The 21,390-nt window shown below is 26.1% G+C and overlaps 1 protein-coding gene across 1 annotated transcript; it reads right to left on the minus strand.

Annotated features, from left to right (window-relative positions):
* Positions 1–5,127: 5,127 nt before the first annotated feature.
* On the minus strand, positions 5,128–13,416 carry LOC129615149 (uncharacterized). The gene is made up of 3 exons (XM_055530233.1): positions 11,458–13,416; positions 7,121–8,820; positions 5,128–7,013 (listed from the first exon to the last, which is right to left on the minus strand). The coding sequence occupies exons 2-3, from the start codon at positions 8,634–8,636 to the stop codon at positions 5,470–5,472; spliced, it is 3,060 nt and encodes a 1,019-aa protein (XP_055386208.1). The 5' UTR covers positions 8,637–8,820; positions 11,458–13,416; the 3' UTR covers positions 5,128–5,469.
* Positions 13,417–21,390: the final 7,974 nt, after the last annotated feature.

Consider the following 21,390-nt stretch of genomic DNA (forward strand, 5'->3'; position numbering starts at 1 on the left):
AAATATGCTACGATATATAATTATATTTTTGGCCCCAAGGCAGTAAAGATCTGCTTGTGTATAAATTCGCTTTCATGTCTTAAAAAGTCTAGAAGACTTGTCAACAGACCCAAGGACGGTGTTTTTAATCTTTTGAAAAAGTGCACGTTTTTTTTATCGTTAACAACATTTTGTACTAAAAAAATTAATATAATATCCGCAATATCCCTTGTTACTGATCAGAAAAATTTTTGATTAATTATTATTCAAATAACGGTATTGACTGATATTTTGTTTAAGATGATTATTAACTGGTGTGCTTCATATTATGATAAATTTAAAAAGCTCAAATATTAATAATAGAGCAGTCCAAAATTATTTTATAATTAGAAAACAAAAAACCAATAAATTTCTTGCAATTTTATTTTTTATAAAAAATTTTTTATAAATTTCCTTTAAGTATTAATGTAACAAAACTCTTATACCTAAATAAGTAACGGCAAATTTATCTATTTTTAAAGGATTGACCTTGAAATGTCGAAAACGAAATTTGTCGCCGAGAAATATTTAAATTTAGAAATACTGATTTAAGAAAATAACTGTTAAAATTTAAATAGGAAAATGTTTACTACTGTGATTTAAGAGAAAACTTGTGGCTTGAGATTCATTTGACAGAGCTCAAATATTTTATTAACGCATAAAATGTTGTTTATTATGTGCCATCATATTTTATTAGTCATTTTAATTGTACATGTATGTCAATATATTGACTGTATTATTTAATTAAATTTATTATACTGATTTAATTTTTGTAGAGTCTTTAAATGATTCGTTGACAATTTGATTAAACTATAAAATTTTATATCAACTTCTATATATCAAATATTTTTAAATTTTAATTCAAATTAATTATTCTTCCTAAAATAAATGCAAGAAATTTTTATGTTTTTAAATTTTGAATTAATAAACACTTGTACTTAACCAACCATTAAACAAGTATTAAACTAGAAATAAAATTTAAATTAGAACCTATGACATTTCAATAATGTAACGTTTAATCAATTAAAACTCATTGATTTGGCAAAAAATAGAACAAAAATTATGAAATGAACAGAATTATCAATTTATTGGTGTGTACATGATAAAATTATGTAAATTTTTATAATATTTCATAAAATTTTGCGACACTTCAATGAAATACTACATGAAAATGAAAATTTAAAGAAAATATTTGACCTTGTATCGCGATGACAATTTAATTTAAGCTCAACAAAACAACCATGTACATAAGTATGTGATGTGGAAAAATATTTAAATTATTTAATCATTCTGATACAGTAAACACAAGAAATGTGTTTCGTCTTAAATTCCTTAAAGCAACCATATACCATTAAATTCTGTTATTAGAATTGTGTTATTTTATGGAATATTTTATGTAATACACGTTCAATAATTTTATGCACATAACGTGTTTACATAAAAAAATTCTTATGAACAAATATCAAAATAGCCTTGTACTTAATTATACTCATGTTCTCAGCAAAGTAAAATTATAATAATAATGAATAACCATTAACGAAATTTATTACAAAAAATTATATTTTAATTAAAAACATTCGGGAAGAAAATACAGGGAGGAATATAAATTTTACACCCACTATATAATTATAATTAAAAGGATTCTATAGAATCCGATAAAAAAGGAATTTTCAAACAATACTATGTTTATGTGTACTACGAAACGGAGTATGCATAGTGATAACAAGAAAACATTAAAAATACGAATAGAAAGTTATAAGAAAATATAATTTTTCTTTTTATTATTTTCGACCATTTTTATACACCCTCGCCATTTAAATGATGTGAATTGTTATTAATAATAATGGGACCAAATATAGAGTAATATTAATATTATTTGTTTTATTAATAATAATAATAATAATAATAATAATAATAATAATAATAATAATAATAATAATAATAATAATATACTCGCACTAATATGTGCGTATATTCGGAAATTCGCTAATTCGGAATGTTATGTAACGGCAATTATATTGACCAAAATGTTTGTTAAGCTTTTAATTGCTATTTTTAGAAAATATTTAATTTTGCTTTCCTGCCAACCAATAATTATTGAAACCAAGAAACTTTCAATTTGTAAATTGGCAATTTTGAAGAGTAAACCCCTTGAATAAGAGGTTTAAATAAAAGAATCAAAATATACCCAACTATTGCATGCTTTTAGGGTGAAAAAAAAAAATAATATTAAACTGAAAAAAGCTCTTAGGTAATGATCAAAATTAATGACCAGTTAATGAGATTAGTTGAGCAATATTATATTTTTCGGGAAGAAGATACTTTGTCGTTAGTTCGTGCTTTTTATAAACGTTCGAAAAAGCATGTAGTTTCAAAAACATAAGACGTCGAATATTGGCTTTTTACTAAATTTGAGAGCCAATAACTAAGAAAAGGAAGGTAGTAGAAAATTTTCTTAAGAAATAAATAATTTATTAATTCTGTTACAGCTCCACAATCTACAATTTTTCGTCGAAGAGAAAACAATTTCAAAATTCTGAAAATATTTAAACATTAGTTTATCTTTTAAAAGGCTGTTCAAAACATAAAATCAATTGATTTTCTTGATTCTCAATATTTCTCTTAATTTTGATACAAAAATAATAAAATTGTTGACTGTTGTATGGAGGGTGTAGTTTTACTTTACCTGTAATAAAATTAAATTTGTTGATGAAATAAATTTTGAAAGTTATTTGGGTGGAGTTTTAATCAACTAAAAGCATTGTATTAAAAATATTGTGTAAATTGATTAAAAATTACATTACTCTACATAATATCAAAATAATTGAACTCTTAATGCTTCTGCATTTACATTGTTATCAGCGGTTTTGATACAAAAAAAAAATAATTATTTCTCGTTTTGTATTCAAAATTAAATTTATTTATTTAAATTCATATATAAATAATTAGCAGTCATATTGCAAATTAAATGAAAATTTTGTTTATCGTGCTGAAGAAATTTATTGTTATTTGTATTTAGGGACATTTACAGTCATTCATTTAAATTTCATATAGTCACATATTATATACATATATACACATGTACATCAATTGTATCAAACAAGATTTTTGGAATTATATAAAATCCATATGGTTATTGTTTTATTTTTCAAAATATTTTACAATTATAAATTTTTCGTTTATAATTTCTAATAAATTATATTGTAAGCAATATTATTATTTGGTGGCAGCAGTATTTCCATAAGTTTAATTTTTGTAACAACTACAGTTAGCTAATACTTGACTTAGTAACTCAAATAACGAATTTGATTGAAAAATAAAATACAAGCCCGAGTTTTCTAATCGAAGTAAAGAGTATATTGAAGCGGCTACTTTACCTTAATAAAGATAAAAATTAAGATAAATGTTCTATTCCATACTTTAACTAGATTACTCATATGTTTGCAAAAATAAAATTCAAATAGGAAACGACTTAGAATTTCGCATAAGTTTATTCATTGATATTTTATTTGATATACAAGAAAACTTCCGTCATGATGTAACAATCCAAAGAATCCTAAGATGTAACAATTGCTAAGGACTAAAGGCTAAAAGTATAAAACAATAAATATCCGAACTTAAATGTTGGTCAAAAATCAAAATCATTCAAAAAAATTTTCTTCATTTAATACTAGCTATTTACTATCTATTAAAAACTTTCGAAATTGAAAAGCTTGTAAAATTCTAGATATTTGTAGGGCATGTCCTAAGATACACACCTCATGACGATACTGCTTTCCCTACAAAATCGTAACAAGAATATTGTTGTCAAAAACGTTTAAGAACTTTTGATAATTTGGAATTTGCTATTGGTCAGTAAAAAGAACGTTGTGTCTCATATTTTATTAATCTAGTTTTTGCTTAAATTTTTGTTTTTAGTTTTATATTAATAAAGACATGTAAACAGAAATTTTTCTTTTTTTTTTTGATAGCATTCTTAACAAATGCAAGTCACGATAACCAACATATTTGTCTCAAGAATTTTAACAATCGATTAAATTTTCTTTCTTTCAGAAAGTTGCCATAAAGAACAAGGCATTTAAATTTTTTTTCATTACATAATTTAATCATTTCATTATTATTATAATAATATTTGTTTATTGTATTCTTATGCATAAAATAATAAAAAAGTATTTTAATCAAAATATTCGTATTTGAACTTACGAGTATGAAATTATTTCATTATTCATATTCATTGGAACCTTTCAAAATATTGAAATAATTTTAATAAATTTTAAATATATGTATTTTCATTATATGAAATATACATAACTTATTACTTTCATACAAATATCAAAATAATGTATAATATAATTTTAACACAGTGAAACCTCCACAAAGAAAAACTCTCGCAAGACGAGACTGCCTTTAATAAAAAATTTTACGTTTACAACATGCGAATTCTTACTTATACGAACTAATTTTGTTGCAAAATGTTAAGTTATGTTATTGGATGTCCGACTGTATATTTATAATTATTATTTTGCTCTGGGGTGAAAAATAAAAACCTTTAAGTATGTATGTATTTTAATATCCTTTTTGTTTTCATATTTAAAACAATTTTTTGTTATTTATATTTAAAACATGATTTATTATACATGAAATTAATATTTTTATTGGAAAACATAATTATATATTAATAAAATGCTTTGCATACCATTATAAATTTAATGTTATCAAATCTAAGTTTATTTGCGTATACCATGTTATATATAACAATTACGAGTATGATAACAATATATACAAGCAAGTAATTTTAGTATATATAGAATAAGTTTTATTAACATCACATTATATGAAAATGATTTGTGAATTTTTTTCCCATAAATTCGTAATTATTATTTATTACCAGGTGAAACACAATTATCGTCATATTTGAAATATTTTAAATTATTATGTTTATTGTTGATTTTGTTGTAGATTTTTTTGTTATTCAAATTAAAATTTCAAAAAGTAAATAATAATCTTATTATAATATTTACATTACGTTTATGATTGTTGATTTCATAATTGCGTATATTACATGTTTTGTTGATTTCATTCTCAAAGAACTTAATAGTACCGTATGTTTTATAAAACTAGTTTAATATAGAAATTATTATGTAATATATTTATGTACAATTCAATTTATATTCTTATTTAAATAAACTAATATTAATAACTAATTAGACTGCCTTTTTTGTGTATGTGAGTATTTAATTAACTAGGTATAAATTATAACATTAATTTTTATTTCAATTTTCTTTTATTTATTTAATTTTATTTTAATTACACTTATAATGATAATAATATATTTATACCTACCTTTATTTTTTACAGTGCTACTGAATCATCTAAAGAATCGGCGCTGCGATAGCCACCATGATGACTAACTACATTTGATATACTATTTGTATCTGAATCCTTTGAATGTCATATATCCGAACAAGTATCTTGTGAATCACCGACATACCCTTCATCTGGACTATCAGCTAACGGACCATTTAAGTGACGTAATTTTGATGAGGATGATGATGTTGACTGATGTGAATGCATTGATGATGCTCCAGTTGTTGTTGATTGCAAAAGTTCTTGTTCTTCATCACATTCTGGTATTGTTGATGGCTCCAATTCAGTGGTTTGAGCACCAACACAACGTTTTTTAACTTCATTAATTCCAATTGAATTTGATGATGGCGTTTGTGTACTACTGCTGCTGCTATTATTGCTACTGCCACTTATATTATTATTACTGCTATTTATGTTGTTACTATTTATTGATGTTCCTAATACCGATGATTGTATTGTCTGGGATGATTGCTGTTGTTGGGTACTACTATTGACACTGCTATTACTTCCATACAAATTTGTTGTAGGTGAAGGAACTACAATTGGTGCTGTCGTATATCTTATTGGCTGTACATGATAACCTGGCAAACATGGAGGCCATTGCTGGAAACTTGCTGACGTAACAGGACATAGCGTTTGCCCACTTTCTTTATAATCAACAATTCCACCTTTGTAGCCTTCTGGCGGAGAAGGATACTGCACAATAGCAGCAATTGCAGCTGCTGGATGCTGTTGTTGCTGCTGATGTATTGGATATCCTTCAGCTGTAAATCTCATACTTGGAACAGTATATTTATCATAAGGTGATGATGGTTGTGTTCCATTGTTCGAACGCTGTAGAAATTCGGCTTCCAAACTATATCGAGTACCCGGATTTGCTGCCGATACATTAAATTTATTATTATGACCACCGCGGTTATGAGGTAAAGTTCTATAAAAGTTTTGCTGCTGTTGCTGTTGTTGTTGTTGTTGTTGGATAGCATTTTGCATATTTGGACTATTGTTACTTATTTCGTATGATGCATAACCACTTCCATCTTGGCTTAAAAAGCATACGGGGTTTAAATGAACATCTACTTGGTGTTGGCCTCCACCAACGCTATTATTGGATAAGGATTTTAAATGCATTCCACGTGGTAATGTTGACATTGCTGCAATTCTCTGACCAGATTGTGGTCTTATTATTTGTGAACCAAACTGATTAGCTAATTGATATTCAAAATTTTGTGAACTTTGTAGAGTTGTCGCAATACCTGGTCCTATACTAGTACCACCTCCAGCGTTTTGCAGATTGCAAGGTGCAGTTGCTGCCGAACATTCTGATCCATCATATTCACTGTCTTGCTTCACAAATTTGTTCTTTACGCTTTCAGCATCGTTTACTAAATCTGGGTTCTTATCTGCATAGTTACGCATTACAGAACCGGGTGGGCTACAATACTGACCTTGTAAAGCTATACCTTCGAATGCTGTGTCAACTAAAGGAGGAGTTGGTGCACTTGATTCATTTATTTGCATACTTGCATTATCCATAATATGACCTTGTTGTAAAGATGGAACATACATCATAAAACCTTGTTTCATTTGACCACTAGCCCCGTTTGATATCCCTAAACTACTGGGGTGACCTAATAAAATAAAAGAATCATTCTTATAACTTTTTATAAAATTAAAAACTGGTTATTTATTTTTGCTGATTAAATTTTATGTTTGCAAATATGATATATTTATTTACCTATGCTACAATTTCCACCAGCTAATATAATTCCATTCTCTTTTGTCGACTTAGGTGACATATCTTCCTCATTAATTATTGAAGGACATTTTAATAAACCAATTTCGTTACTACTAGTGTCCTGTTTAATATTTTTTGTGCTTCTAGACGGTTGTTTACTTCTACAACTACACTTAAGAGCTATCGTACAAACTAAGAGAACAAATAAACAACCTGCTCCACCACCGGATATCATAATATAATTCATATAATCTTTTGCAAATGAAACTTCCTTAACAACTGGTGGCTCTTTAATAATAACGCGCAACGTATAATTACTAAAAGTTGTACCAGCTGTATTTTGACCAATACATGAAAATGTTCCGTTATCTTCAGGTCCAACGTTATATATAAAAACCTCGCTACGTTTTTCTTCGCCAGCTGAGCCAGTACCTTCATCAATGTAATAGTACATATGTAAATTATCCATAATTGTTTCATTGGTTAACACTTGCCCATTAAATAGCCATAACACTTTTGGTTCTGGTATAGCTCTAACAGTACATTGTATTGATATGTTTCTACCTTCCGCAACCTCAGTATACGTTGATTTTGGTTGAACTTCTGGTAAGCAAGCTAATTCATCCTTTTTTAATGATTTAATTTGTTGGCCCTTTAAACGTATTGGCTCTAAACATCTTGGTTCTTCTGTTTGTGGTGTATTGTAATTTACTAACCACGCATGTATATCAATTAAACGACAATCACATTGCCATCGGTTTGATTGTAAACTAATACCATGTAAGGATTTTGGTAAAACGTGAGCTCCTTGTATATACTGGATTCGATTACCATCTAAACGTAACCACTCCAAATTATCCATACCAATAAATGCTTCATTTTCAATACGTTCAATATGACAATTACTTAATTCTAATGTTGTTAAAAATGATAAATGACGAAAACTAGCTGTTTTTAACTCACGTATAGGATTACCACTCAACGATAAACGCATTAATGATGTATAGTCTTGAAATGTTTCAGTTGGTATATGCTGTAGCATATTATCAGATAAATCTAATTCAACTAAATTTGATAGACCACGAAATGCTTTTTCATGAATTTTAATTAATTGATTTCTTGATAAATAAATTTTTTGTAAATTTATTAGATCCATACGTAAAAAACGTTCACTTTGTAATACTTGTAACAGATTACCAGAAAAATTTAATACCTGCGTACCAGGATCCATACCTTCTGGTATTTTACTTAACATTTGACCACCGCACTCAACTGTTTGTTTACCACCTTTCCATTTGCATATACAAACATCCGATGGACATGCTAATGTTAATTTATCTTGTAAATTTATCATCAATGTCAATAACATGACAAGTAAATAAAAAATTTTGTTACTATTCAGTTGTTGATAATTAGGATTCTGATGATGATGTTGACTATGATGATGGTGGTGGTGTTGATAATGGAAATGATTATTAATTCCATTTACTAAGTATATATTTTTTATATAGTTCATTTTATTTAATAGATGTATTATATAAATAAAGTTTTGTAATTTTGAATTGTAAATTTGAAACAATGGAGAATTTATATTTTCAGTTTTGTCTATGCGATTTAGAGTAGCAATAATAACATTCGTTTGGTTGGGTAAAATTCAGTGTGGTAGCTCATAAAGTTTTTTGAAGTTGATCCGTTTGTTTCTGAAAAAAGTTGTTTTTATTACAAATTCCAATATTAGAAGTGTATTATTAAATGCTTATACTAAATAAAAAAAGCATGGCCAACACTTAAAATTAAAGAGGAAAAATTCCATGCAAAATTACATTGAATAATTTATTTTCTTTGACAGCGTCATAGAGCTAAACGAATACTAAAATTAAATTGGAGTTCTGCGCGCCAAGTACTTCTGTCAAATAATTTACTGAGAAGGCTATATTATAATATAATGCAAGTGAATTTATTATATTTTTTACCTATGACTGGCATCATATTTTTTCTATTGAATGTTCTGACCCGTTACTTAGTCTTTTATGCCCCCTTTGAAACTTTGTCTTTTATGCTGATTATTATTCTTATCGTTTTGACTTTAGGAGAGTTAATTTTCCTTTATTGAACGATTTCTTTTCGAGCTATGATATTTCTTCGGTATATGCAATTACTGATGTTGAATTAATGACGAACAGGTTCTACGAAATAATTTTTCTGCCTTCGACCTCTTTGTTCCATAATTCGGAACAAAGATATCAATTCCAGTCCTTCTTGGTTTCCCCGGGAAGGCACTTTGCGCAATAAAAAGAACAAACTGTGGTGTAAATTCGTGGCTTTCCGGAATTCCGTAGAAAATTTCGCTATTCAGCAGGTCTTTGCTGAATTTAACAGATAATGTAAGTTACAATATGATTTGAATAATTTTCAGATATTGGAAGAAATCGCTTGTAATCCCGAAGTTTTTTTGAAATTTCGTTAATTCTAGAAGGAACTGCGATAGTTTGCCGACTTTTCTCAAGATTAGCGATACATCTAGTAATGACTCAGGTAAAGTATATGAAATTTTCCGAGCATACTTTACTGATTTATATACTTCTTTCGTCTTTCGTTGCAAATTCCAGCAATTTTCAACACCTCTGTACCTATCCTAGGACTACATTTTCGGGTTTTGATACTGAATCCGGTATTTTTAAAAAATGGGATGGTCTTGGCTCATGTTTTTTCCCGGGGCCGGATGGCATCCCTGAGATTATTTAAAGAAATTACTTTAATTTTTAATAAAACATATTCGTCTGAAGTTTTTCCATCTCGTTGGAAGGAAGCTTTTATAGAGTCGATACATAAAAGGGAGTCTAGGGCTGAGGTAAAAAATTGTAGGCCGATAGCTAGGTTTTCTACTATTCACAAAGTTTTCGAGTTGATGTTATATGATTCCGTTTACGACCATTACACACCTTTTATTGTAAAGAACCAAAACGGTTTTCTGAAAAAGAAATCCACGGTTACTAATCTGGTAGAGCAATTCAATTTTTACTAATAACATGGAAGCTGGATTTAAGGCTGACGTTATTTATATTGATTTCAGTAAGGCTTTCGATATTCTTCCTCAGGAAGTAATTATAATTATACATATTTCCAATTATAAGTGAAGACTACAAGGTTTTCCTGCCAATTTTATAAATTAGATAAAATCGTATTTAGTGGGAAGGTCTTATAGGGTAACTTTCCGTTCATCGTCTGTATTTGCGGCAAGTTCGATTGTGCCTCAGGGCACCCATGTGCTGTAATAACTTACTCACGCCGCAGACGTCTCTTTATGACAAATTAGTCTTTTAATGGTGATGGTCTTAGAAGGGTTTTTCCTATTAAGGACTTGGGAATCTACTTCGACACTAAATTGTCGTTTTCGGACCATTACATTTATATTGTTGACAAGGCAAGTTACTTCTTGGGTTGGATTAAGCGATGGTCGAAGGAGTTTAATGACCCTTATACATTAAAATTTCTTCGCAGGTTTGGTTTCCAATTTAGGACGTTCATAGGAATAGGATTGAGGCTATTCCTATGTATGATTATTAAAAATAATTAAAAATATGTATAATTATACTTGTAGAAGGTTGTAGAAGTCTGAAATTTCGGCAGCTTTTAGACACTAATAAACTATTCATTTTGTTAGAAAAAAATTTTTTTCGATCTTCATCCCTCTCAAATTATCGCCTCACGAAATTTGTACAGTTTAAATTTTTGGCAAACTGTAAGCTTTTTCTAACTTCTGTAAATGCAGAAAGCTAACGGAAAGTGTCGTGTCATTAAAAAATATAATTATTTTTCTAACTCACGCAATTAACCATTAAATTTGAATATCATTTTAATGACTAAAATGAATTGAAAAAACACTCACATACCTAAAAGCTTCATTCACCAAAAAAAAAACTATCTCATCAATTCATATAAAAATAAATCCCAGAAAATGGGAGATATTTAAAATATTACTTTGAAAAATTATTAATTGAAAATTTTATTTGTCCGATAAGTGTTAGTTGTGTTGACTTTTCATAATACTCGTACAAAAATTTCAAAATTGGTAAATTTGTGTAAAATTTCAAACGATATCGTAGCAGCCCGCTAATTATGCTACACAAAAAAATTATATTTTTTGTATTGTCTTATTTCATACACAAAAAATTGTATTGCGTAATTGGGGGGCTTTAGCGCAAATACAAATATTAATAAAAATATGGAATAGTACATCGAAATTGCAAATTTACGAAACTAGGGCTCCAATATCCTTTTAGTCCTGAAACGATAAATAAAACGGTTTAATTCAAAAAATAAAAAAAAATCCTTACCAAGTAAATATTTAATCCTTTTATTTTTCTCCTTTTTCTCTTTTTTACGCAAATGGTTGAAAAAACTGTGACATACTGAGTGATGTAGTATTATTTCCCTATTTTCTTTTCTACCCGCAATTTATATATTTTTTTTAATGTATTTTTAATTTTTGTTCACATAGAATGGTTTTATACTATCTAACTACACTTACAACTGAGTATAAACAGTTGTGGTCGAATATTATTTGCAATACTATTATTATTGTTCTATAAAAATAGAAGTTTTTAGTAGTGTAGCTACTTGTTTTCTTGGAATATCTTATTTTCGCCCTTATTTTCACATGTATTTACATATTTTCTACGTCATAGGGAATTGCTTAATTATTTTGGATGAAGTTTTTGTTCATATTGTTTGCAATTAAATTTTGCTCCTTTAGTCTTTTATATTCTCAATTTATCTTGTTTGCTTTCCCTTTTTTTTGTTTTATTAACATTTAGTATGTAATTTTGATTTCTTTATTAAACACTATATTCTACTATGCATGTAGCATTATAACATACAATTATGTATTTAATTTTATTTAATGTTATGGTATCATTAATGTTATAGAACTAAATGATGATAATGATTCTGATTCCAAAAATCAAAGAAAGGTTGATTATGCATAGGTTTATATGGAAGATTTGTTAAATAAAATGGAGATAGTTGGATTACGAGCTGTAGATGGTGTTATATCCAAATCAACAAAAGTTTTTTTTCATTCTCTATTTATTTTTCTTGTTGTTGCTTGGTTTGTAATTCAATGTGTTTGTTTTTTTTTGAATAAAATTTAATTTCTTCAAATTAAATTACGCTTGTCTTTTGTTTGTTTTTCATACGCCTTGTGCGATTCTCAATCTTCGCTTGCTATTTTTGTTTAAGGATTTTTTATAAATATTTCAGTAATGTAGAAACTGCTGTGGCTACATTTATTATGCTTTTTGTATATTATGTTGATTTGCTTATTTTTCAATAAAACACAACCTTTAAGTTTGAACTGTTCAATATTGTTCATTAAATAATAATTTCGAAATCAAATTACGAAATTTGCAAATCAAAATTTTTATAATTTTATATATATCTTTCCGATTCCAAATCCTACTTCATAAATTTTTATAAATTTTGATAATTTTTTTATGAAAAACATATGTATAGCTATTTTGCTTACGAACACATTATTCGTTATGATTTTATGAAACACATTATGTGCAGTAAAATACATACAAATGTATTCTAGTAAATGTACATTCTCGGAGTTCCTAATGTGTGTACGTCTTAATTTTAGTATTCTACAACTTTTCTTCTAAGCTTGTTGAGTTTTTTTTATTTATTTCAAACTATGAAATTATCATGTACAATTTAGGTCATCTAATATCACTTTTCGTATTGTATTTTATTTAATTGAACACTATATTATTTTGTTCTTTACCAATTAAGCTTTCCAAAATTTCATTGTATATCTTTTCGGGGCATTGATTTTGATAACATGAAGATTATGCATAAAATTACATTTTATTAAATCTTTGCCCAAAATATTTCTAGGTTATTAAGACTCTTAAAGGAATATATTTCTATATTTTAATTAATTTCTTCTTGATTTCCTCACTCTTGTTGTTAAAATCACTATCAAATTTCCATTTAAGATTTGATTTCTCCTTTTTAATTCCTAATTACAATTTTTTTTTCAATTTGTAATACCAAATTCATAATAGCTATTTACTAATTTTTAGCCCTTTGTCCTACGCAACTTCCTTGCGTTGTAATCAATGAATAAATAGTTGTACAAAGTTTTAACGTTTTACTTTTGATATAATAATATGCTCGTCCTTTTTGAAATTAAATTAGTATTTGTGACGAAAACGAAATTGATTTGTAAAGAAAAAAATAAATAAATGACCGTAAATATTCTTGATAATTGTGAAGATATTCCAATAAAGAGATTTTTCTTACTTACAGTTAATTTTTATTAATAATTTTTTTTCTTTGACTTTTTTACCATTTTCTTGTTAATGGCGTTCTTTTAACTTTTTCTTCTCTCCTTCAGATCTTTAACAGATTCTAAAGTTTACCAAAAACTAAAAGTAAAAACGAAGATGACATCGTAAAACTTAACATGGACGGTTAACGAAATTTCCTCTTATTTTATATATACGTATATAAAAATTTCAGGTGAATACGAATATTTTTTTCTGCAGCAATGGCGGTTATAGTCGAAAATGACAGAAAAAATTACGAAAAAATAAATTGAAATTTCTTCGTTCTTTCCCCTTTTTGTAGAAATTTTAAATCTTCGGCTTTTTGTGACGAAAATATTGTATTTATATTTATATTGTATTTTTTTTACATTCAAGATAATTTGACATTTAACAAGGACATCGTTTTCACAACTTTTTAACCTTTTAAATTTATTTATTTTTTTTGTTTTTGCTTCATCGAGATTCCTTTCTTCCAAAAATTCAAATGTTCTTAAACATTTCATTTATGAATCTGCAAATAGAAAATAAAACAAAAAATTTAGTCATTTCGAAAAAAATTGGAATAAAATTAAATTATGTCTTTGTTTAAAAGAGAGTTATGAAATTTGTGTTAAAAACAGATATTTGAATTTTTCAAAATTGAAATTCCAAAACATTATATAAAAATTATTAGTCCTATAATATTATGAGGATTTTGAATATTTCTCTGTTATTAATATCTTCTCTCTTATTTAATTATCTCTATAATTTAATTAATTTCAGATTTAATTTTCAATTGGAATAAATTTCCTTCCTAAAAGCCACATGTATACCACACTGTTAAAATTACTTTCATTCATATACGAAACTATTTCTCGGATTGCATATATTTAGGATGAGCGATTTATGTAGTCTGTAAAATAAAGCAACAATTAAATTAAATATAATGCTCGACTTTATATTTTTTAATGGCACGGAGTTCACTGCTAGATTTCTACATTTATAGAAATTCGAAAAAGCTTGTGGTTTCGGAAATATAAGGCGTCAAAAATTCGAATTTTAAAAATTTCAAGAGGCGATAACTTGAGAGAGAGTGGAGATGAAAAAGAAGTTTCTTTTAGCGAAATAAAGTATTTATTAGTGTCTAAAAGCTGCTAAACGTGCGGTTAGCTTCAGGCTCCTACAACGTGGGGCTTAGAAGGAAAACGACATCAAAAATTTAGGAAAAACGGAAATTTGAACGGCTATTTTGTTTTTTTAAAGTTCTAATATATTATACACTAGTAGAACAACGCAGCCACTATATTTGTGCGTTTACTAAATGCTTACAGTTTCACTGTAACAAATGGTTAGAAATACCATTTTTAGGGTTTTAGGTTGGTAGAACTTCTATAAGGGGGGAGATAGGTAAAAATTTTCTTCTATGGAAGACGGACGGACGGATAGAATGAAACTAATAAACACTTTTTTTCAAAAATTTTTTGGAAAAGTACTAAAAATGAATTTTTTTTCTGCCAAAGGCTACCACATTGAATTGTATTAAAAAAAATAAATTTTTTTTAACGCAACACACATTTCTATCATTTTAACGTACTGACAACATTTATAAAAAAATTTATATTTTTTTATATATTTTTATGAAAATTTTTTTTTATATATTTTCTGATAAATTTTAGTGAATGGAGGTCTTAATGAACGTGTATCCACCGGACAAAAACGTGTTAGTTAGTGTGGATTATATTTTTTAAATTTTTTTTATAAGAAAAATTTAAGTCAATACTAATGAGTTTTATTTGAGAATTTTTCGAACACTATAGAATGAAATTAAAATTTTTATTATTTACGCAAAAATGTGCAAAAAAACTAAAGATAAAATCATCACGGAGTAAAATAAAACAACACTAGCTGAGCTGATAGAAGTTGAAGATATTGCAAATGGGAAATGTAAGAAAAAGATTACCATTACCGCCGAAATAATAATTAATGCGTTTTATTTACAGTAGAGTAAAACCATGTTTTACTATGATTAGCAGCTAAATGAATTTAAAAGTTATTTTTCATAGCATATCTTTCCAATTTTCAAAATTTTTAATAATATTTTGCAGCATCTAAAAATTAAAAGTACTAAACTTAATAATTAAATAACTTTTCGCAAAAACTTGATTTGGAAATAAATAGAATATCTTGAGAGACTAGACTAGACTTTACAAATATCACGTATCTCTAAATGTTACCTAGCTGTAAATTATCCCATGTAAAAAACCTTTATTTGAAAATTTATTTCCAAAATATTGTATTTTCGAAACTACCTTTATAATAATATCTAAATTTGTATGAAAATATTATGTAGCTTATTGAAAAACTAATTTTTACTAAAAATTTTAACAGTAATAGTCGATCGTTGACGTTACATGTAGTGCTATTTTATACATACTATATAAAACTTACAACATAAATTCAAATAATTTCAAAGACTATTAAAATCAACTTCTTTTCAAATCAAATGCACAGTATTTTCAAATAAAACGCCAAATTCACTATATATGAGGACCGAAAAAACCAGTGATCTAATGAAGACTTAAAAAAAAACACAATAAATTTAAATAAAAAATTTTGCCACTTTTTCCGTTTCGCGTTTTTTTTAATTTTTTTTCAAACGTTAAAAAAAAAATGAAAGTTTAATTCCAACCTTTAATTCTATGACTAATCTTACATTCAGCATGATAGAGTAGCATGAAAGTGAATTATTATGGACAATGTGCAATGTTTATTGCATATTCTTGATTGATTTCAATGAGGGAATACACTTCTGAAAACCGCGGAAGGCGCTGAACAATTCAGAACCTGGCCTGAAAGCAATGTGAACCGTCTCAATGTAACAATTCTAGTTAAAATGGATAATTATAAGTTAAAATATTTTTATGTTCCCCATTACATAGAGCCAGTGAAGTATATTATAGTATCACTTTTTGAAAACAAGTTAAAAATTAAGAATTTCCGCTTAATCTTAAAGATTTGTTAAATTACTTAATTACTGCAAGCAACCTAAAAAATTTACAGTTTTGACCTTTAAATATATTTATAATTAAAGGTCCGTTCATATAACTGGACAGATTAGTTCCCTTTACAAAATTTTTAGAAATTAAAAAATTAAAAAATCCCATTAGAACTTATAGAGATTAATTGAAATATGTTATTTTTGATTTTAAATATAGAAACTTACAAGGGCATCAAAGATCAAATAATATAACCAACACAGAGAGTAAACCAATAACAATGTAAAAAATACCTTTAGTACTTCAAATAGAACTTATGTGTTTAATAGCATTTAGTCATGAATTCGAAGTACTCACTGGAACTTCTCTTCTTTGCTCAAATCAAACAAATCCTTAAAAAAATTTATTTGTTGAAATTGTATGCAAAAGATTTCTTTCAAGAGCTACTTGACTATATACATGCAAACAAAAAAAGTTTGAAACCTTAACATAAAGTAAGTACGTAAATTATTTAATCCTTTAAATTCTCTTTTATTATAAAAATTTATTTGTTTTTTAATTCTTTTTGATATCCTTTTTAAATTTTAATTTAAATTTTTGAAAATTTTCCAATAAAATTCATAGAATGTAGATGACAAAGTACACAAAAAAGTCATTATTATTTGTACACGAAAGTTTGAATTATAAATTCATTAAATATAAAAAAAATCATATGTATAAGTTAAAAAAACATATGTATGTGTGTTTATAATTTAATGACCAAGTATACCTCTGAGTTATAACAACTAAAAGTAATAACAAGTTATAACGCCATGTACAAATTTCAATACTTACATGTGTATATGTATTCATATATACATTATTATATACATATAAATTTATGTGTAATACAAAAGAATTTATATCCCTTATCTTGTCTTAAAAATTCATTTTGACATTTTACCAGAATTGAAAATTCCATTTTTTTTCAAGGACTTTATTTACAAATGAGATCACATCACATAAAATAGACTCTACATACTAACACATATAAAATACACATTTCATACTAAAATTATTAAAAATTGAATTGGTATATAACTTTTTATATAATGTTATATTGTTACATTTTCGATCACTTATATATATTTGTTGCTCCAGTCATGATAAAGAAAAATTTTTAAGGCATGATCGACGCAAACTCTAAATAATCATTGTTCTTAATGTATTGACAAAGAAGAGTTTCACAAGAAGTCTTTAGAATTTCTAAAGTCAATTTATGACAAAATTTTAGCTATCAACTCAAATGACGTTGAAGTTTTATAAAGAAACAGAAAAAAACAGCTTAATTTTACTGCTTATTTTTGTGACATTATGTTAAAATTTTTATTTTTTATGCCATGTATCGACAATACAATTCAATATTATATAGCCCCAAAAATTATTTTTTTTCAATACAATTTACGAAATTTCAAAAAAACTACTATTTATATTATGCAAATCAATCTCTTCTCTCAAATTAATCAAAAAATCAGAATTCTTCAATTTTTTGCTCTAAATAAGTAGCATTTACAACGTTGAGATACTCAAAACTCATATCTTTATAGAGTACAAAACTTTTTCTTGGTGAAAACTATTTTATTAAAAATTTAATTTAATTTTTGTAACAAAATTGTATTTAATACTTTTATCGTTATTATTTACACTACACCCTGGCTACTTATAAAAGAAGTAAAAGTTTTTGCCAAAAAATATGTAAAACCTTTGGTTCAATGTATTGCATAACTTCTTCTTAACTTAAGTGCACAATAATGCTTTCTTTATAAACACAAAAGAAATAAATTTAATAATATGAGAGTTTCTAATAGTTTTCAAAAACTTCAATTCAATGAATTAAATTTAATTTTAAAATATTATGTGTTAAAAAGTTCAAAATTATGTTATTGAAAGTTGACTAATAAAGTTTTTAATCGATAAAATTTTTGATTGTATTACTTAAGTTATGTAACGATAGTAATATTCAAAATTTAATAAAAATATTTTGTGTTGTCAGACTAAAAATTTGAAAAGAATGTCAATATAATAATGAAATGTCATTTAAGGTAAAATATTGATGTTCTGCATTAACTAAGGCCATAGGGTATTTATAACCTACATAATATGTACGTAATATAAATACATACATATATGTATATGATTGACAGAAAATTTATATTCCAACAGAAATATATAGAAAATTTAATTTAAATTCACATTTTCTACACATATAGTTTAAATATATTATGGATAGCCATAGAAATGCATATTGAATTGAAAAAACCTTAATCCCACAGGCACTTTTCTATAATTACGAGTATTAAGAATATAACACCGCAAAATTGTAATGGAAATTTAAAGTATTTAAAGAAATGTACAATTCATATTCTAATACGAGTACTCGTATTCTGTCCAGGCTTTTTTTTTGATTAATTAAATTCTTACACAGAAATCAGTGTAAAAATTATTAATTATAATTTAATGAAAAAATAATATTAAATACTTTTAGATTTTAGAAATATTTATGCATTATATTAAGCATTTTTAAAGAAAGCCAAACTTTTCGTTAACTATGAGAACCAATAGAGTGTGCAATATCAACTTCGTTGTAATATACACTTACGGTTGAATGATTTTTAAAATTTCATAAGTTTTCGATATAAGGATTTATATTATCAGTTTTAGGTAACCTGTTTCTAAAATAGGGACCCTTTTTTAAAAGGATTTGTAATAAACTTCAGGTCACCTAAAGATTATTTTTTAAACAGATTATTAAGATAGTTTTGAAGTGAAAAGTCTCTCACAGACTCTTTTCACTTCAATAGAACTAAAGAGACACAATTAAACTAAACTCATTTTGATAATCTCTTGAGTACATTTTTGCAAATATTCAGTGCTCCAAATAATATATTTAACCAGGAAATCTAATATCTAATCTTTCAATATGATTGCTTTTTAAGTATAATACGAACTAAACTGAATTTACTTGTTTTGATAGCTGGTAAATTCAAATTCAGAATTTGAATCATGTATAAAAGTTTTTTAACCATTCCCAAGCTAATACTATAGAACAGTTCTGGCGTATACAAACCAATGGAAGGATATAAACGATTCGAGCTTTGTTTTACCTTTATTAAACTCTTATTAAACAAAAGAATAATTTTTCGAATAAGGTTAATACAAGGTTTTTTGTTTTTTGTTTACGATTAAAAATTACACTAATATTTTATTTACTATAATTTTTTTTTTAAAATAATTTTTTTTTAAAAAAAATGTATTGCAATTATGGAAACAAAACTTTAAATACATTATTATGGTTTGGCAATGCACTTGCAAGTTTCAAAGCAACATATTTTCTATAATAAATCAAAACTCCCCTTACTAAATTATATTACGTTATAGTTCTAAAATAACTATTGGTACGCAAATAATAATTATATTATAATATAAAATTAATAATTTAAAAAATCTTGTAAAATACGATATAATTTTCACGTATGTATGTAAAAGTTTTAATCTACATTTTATTGTTATTAACACGACTAAAGTAGTTTATTTTAATAAAGCAGAATTTTATTTACTAATACGTCACACCTTTTAAATCTTCATGGAATACAATTATAAGTAGCTGTTAAAGTAATAATAAATTTTTTTGCTTTTTTATAATCTTAAACAAATACCATGCAATAAAAGAATATTTTTAATTGACTGTAAATGATATTCATAATAAAAAATTCCATCCAGATAATAAATTTACTTTATTATTTCCTTTATTACTATATATACTCGTATTATATTAAGTATATAAGAAGTAACAAGCCAAAGTATAATCGACTAAAATCTCACCAGGTTTTATGGTACATTTCATGTTGATAAAATTTTATGAATTATGCCATAACAAGTTTAGCATATAACCATTTTACATAATATCATTGCATAATATGTAACATGCTACATAATACGTTATGATTTATATTTGCTCATTATTAAAATATTTTAGCAATTTTAAGATTCCTTTATGTTTAACAGATCCTTAATAACATATTCCTTAATATATTATCAATATAAACTTTGATATAGTCATGTAAGCATGTGCATAAATTGTAACTATCATGTCCCTTGTAAAATTTTGCATTTTCGTGACAATTAAAAACTAAAAAGAAAAGAATAAAATTCTCATTTAAATACAAAAATAAAATTTTATGCAACATTATGCTTATGCTCCATTTTACCAAGCATAAATTTCATTTTGGTTTTTAATGAAAGTCAGCAAAAATTTTTCTAATACAAATTATTATTAAAGTTAAAGTTATTTTTATTAATCTTTATATTCAGAAAAGAACAGACCCAATATGTATACATGCATGTTACATACATATACATATATGTATGTATAGTGATTTTATTATAAAATAAAAATATAAATTTTTCGGAATGTGATGTGGTGTGGAGTGAACATATACCCACAGTAGCAAAAAATACAAAAACAAAAATCTTATAATGGTGGGCTATTAAACTTTATTGCATTCAGAATTATGTATAGAAAATAAGATACTTGTTATATACTAAGTTTCATTTTTAATTATTTCGCGATCCTGATTATGGTTATTATTTTTATTTTGTATGCAAAAATATTTTTTCAAAACAATCATTGAGTTTCATTAGAGATTTTGAATTAACTGCTTGCCTTTTATAAAACAATATACAATAGGTTTTATATAGCAATAAAATCGTTCTACTGTATAATGAGTTTTGACAAACGTTGTTTGGTATATAACTGTGCACAATATAAATTAAGATCGTAAAATGAATACGTGTTTAGGAATATACCGTACAGGGGGAAATTATTAATGTAGGTAACTGCGAAATTGGTATGCTGCACAAGTTTGGTAAAATTATAAGAATAATAACATATTTTTTTTTATATATAGTTTTAATATGTAGA

Source organism: Condylostylus longicornis, unplaced genomic scaffold (assembly GCF_029603195.1).
Source record: "Condylostylus longicornis isolate FDR11 unplaced genomic scaffold, ASM2960319v2 ptg000135l, whole genome shotgun sequence".
NCBI lineage: Eukaryota > Metazoa > Arthropoda > Insecta > Diptera > Dolichopodidae > Condylostylus > Condylostylus longicornis.

Excerpts from the sequence above, each read along its gene's own strand:
- LOC129615149 (XM_055530233.1), bottom strand. The coding sequence starts at position 8,636 with ATGAACTATATAAAAAATATATACTTAGTAAATGGAATTAATAATCAT. Across the intron at positions 7,014-7,120 it reads TGGTGGAAATTGTAGCATAG|GTCACCCCAGTAGTTTAGGG; the intron begins GTAAATAAATAT and ends TTATTTTATTAG.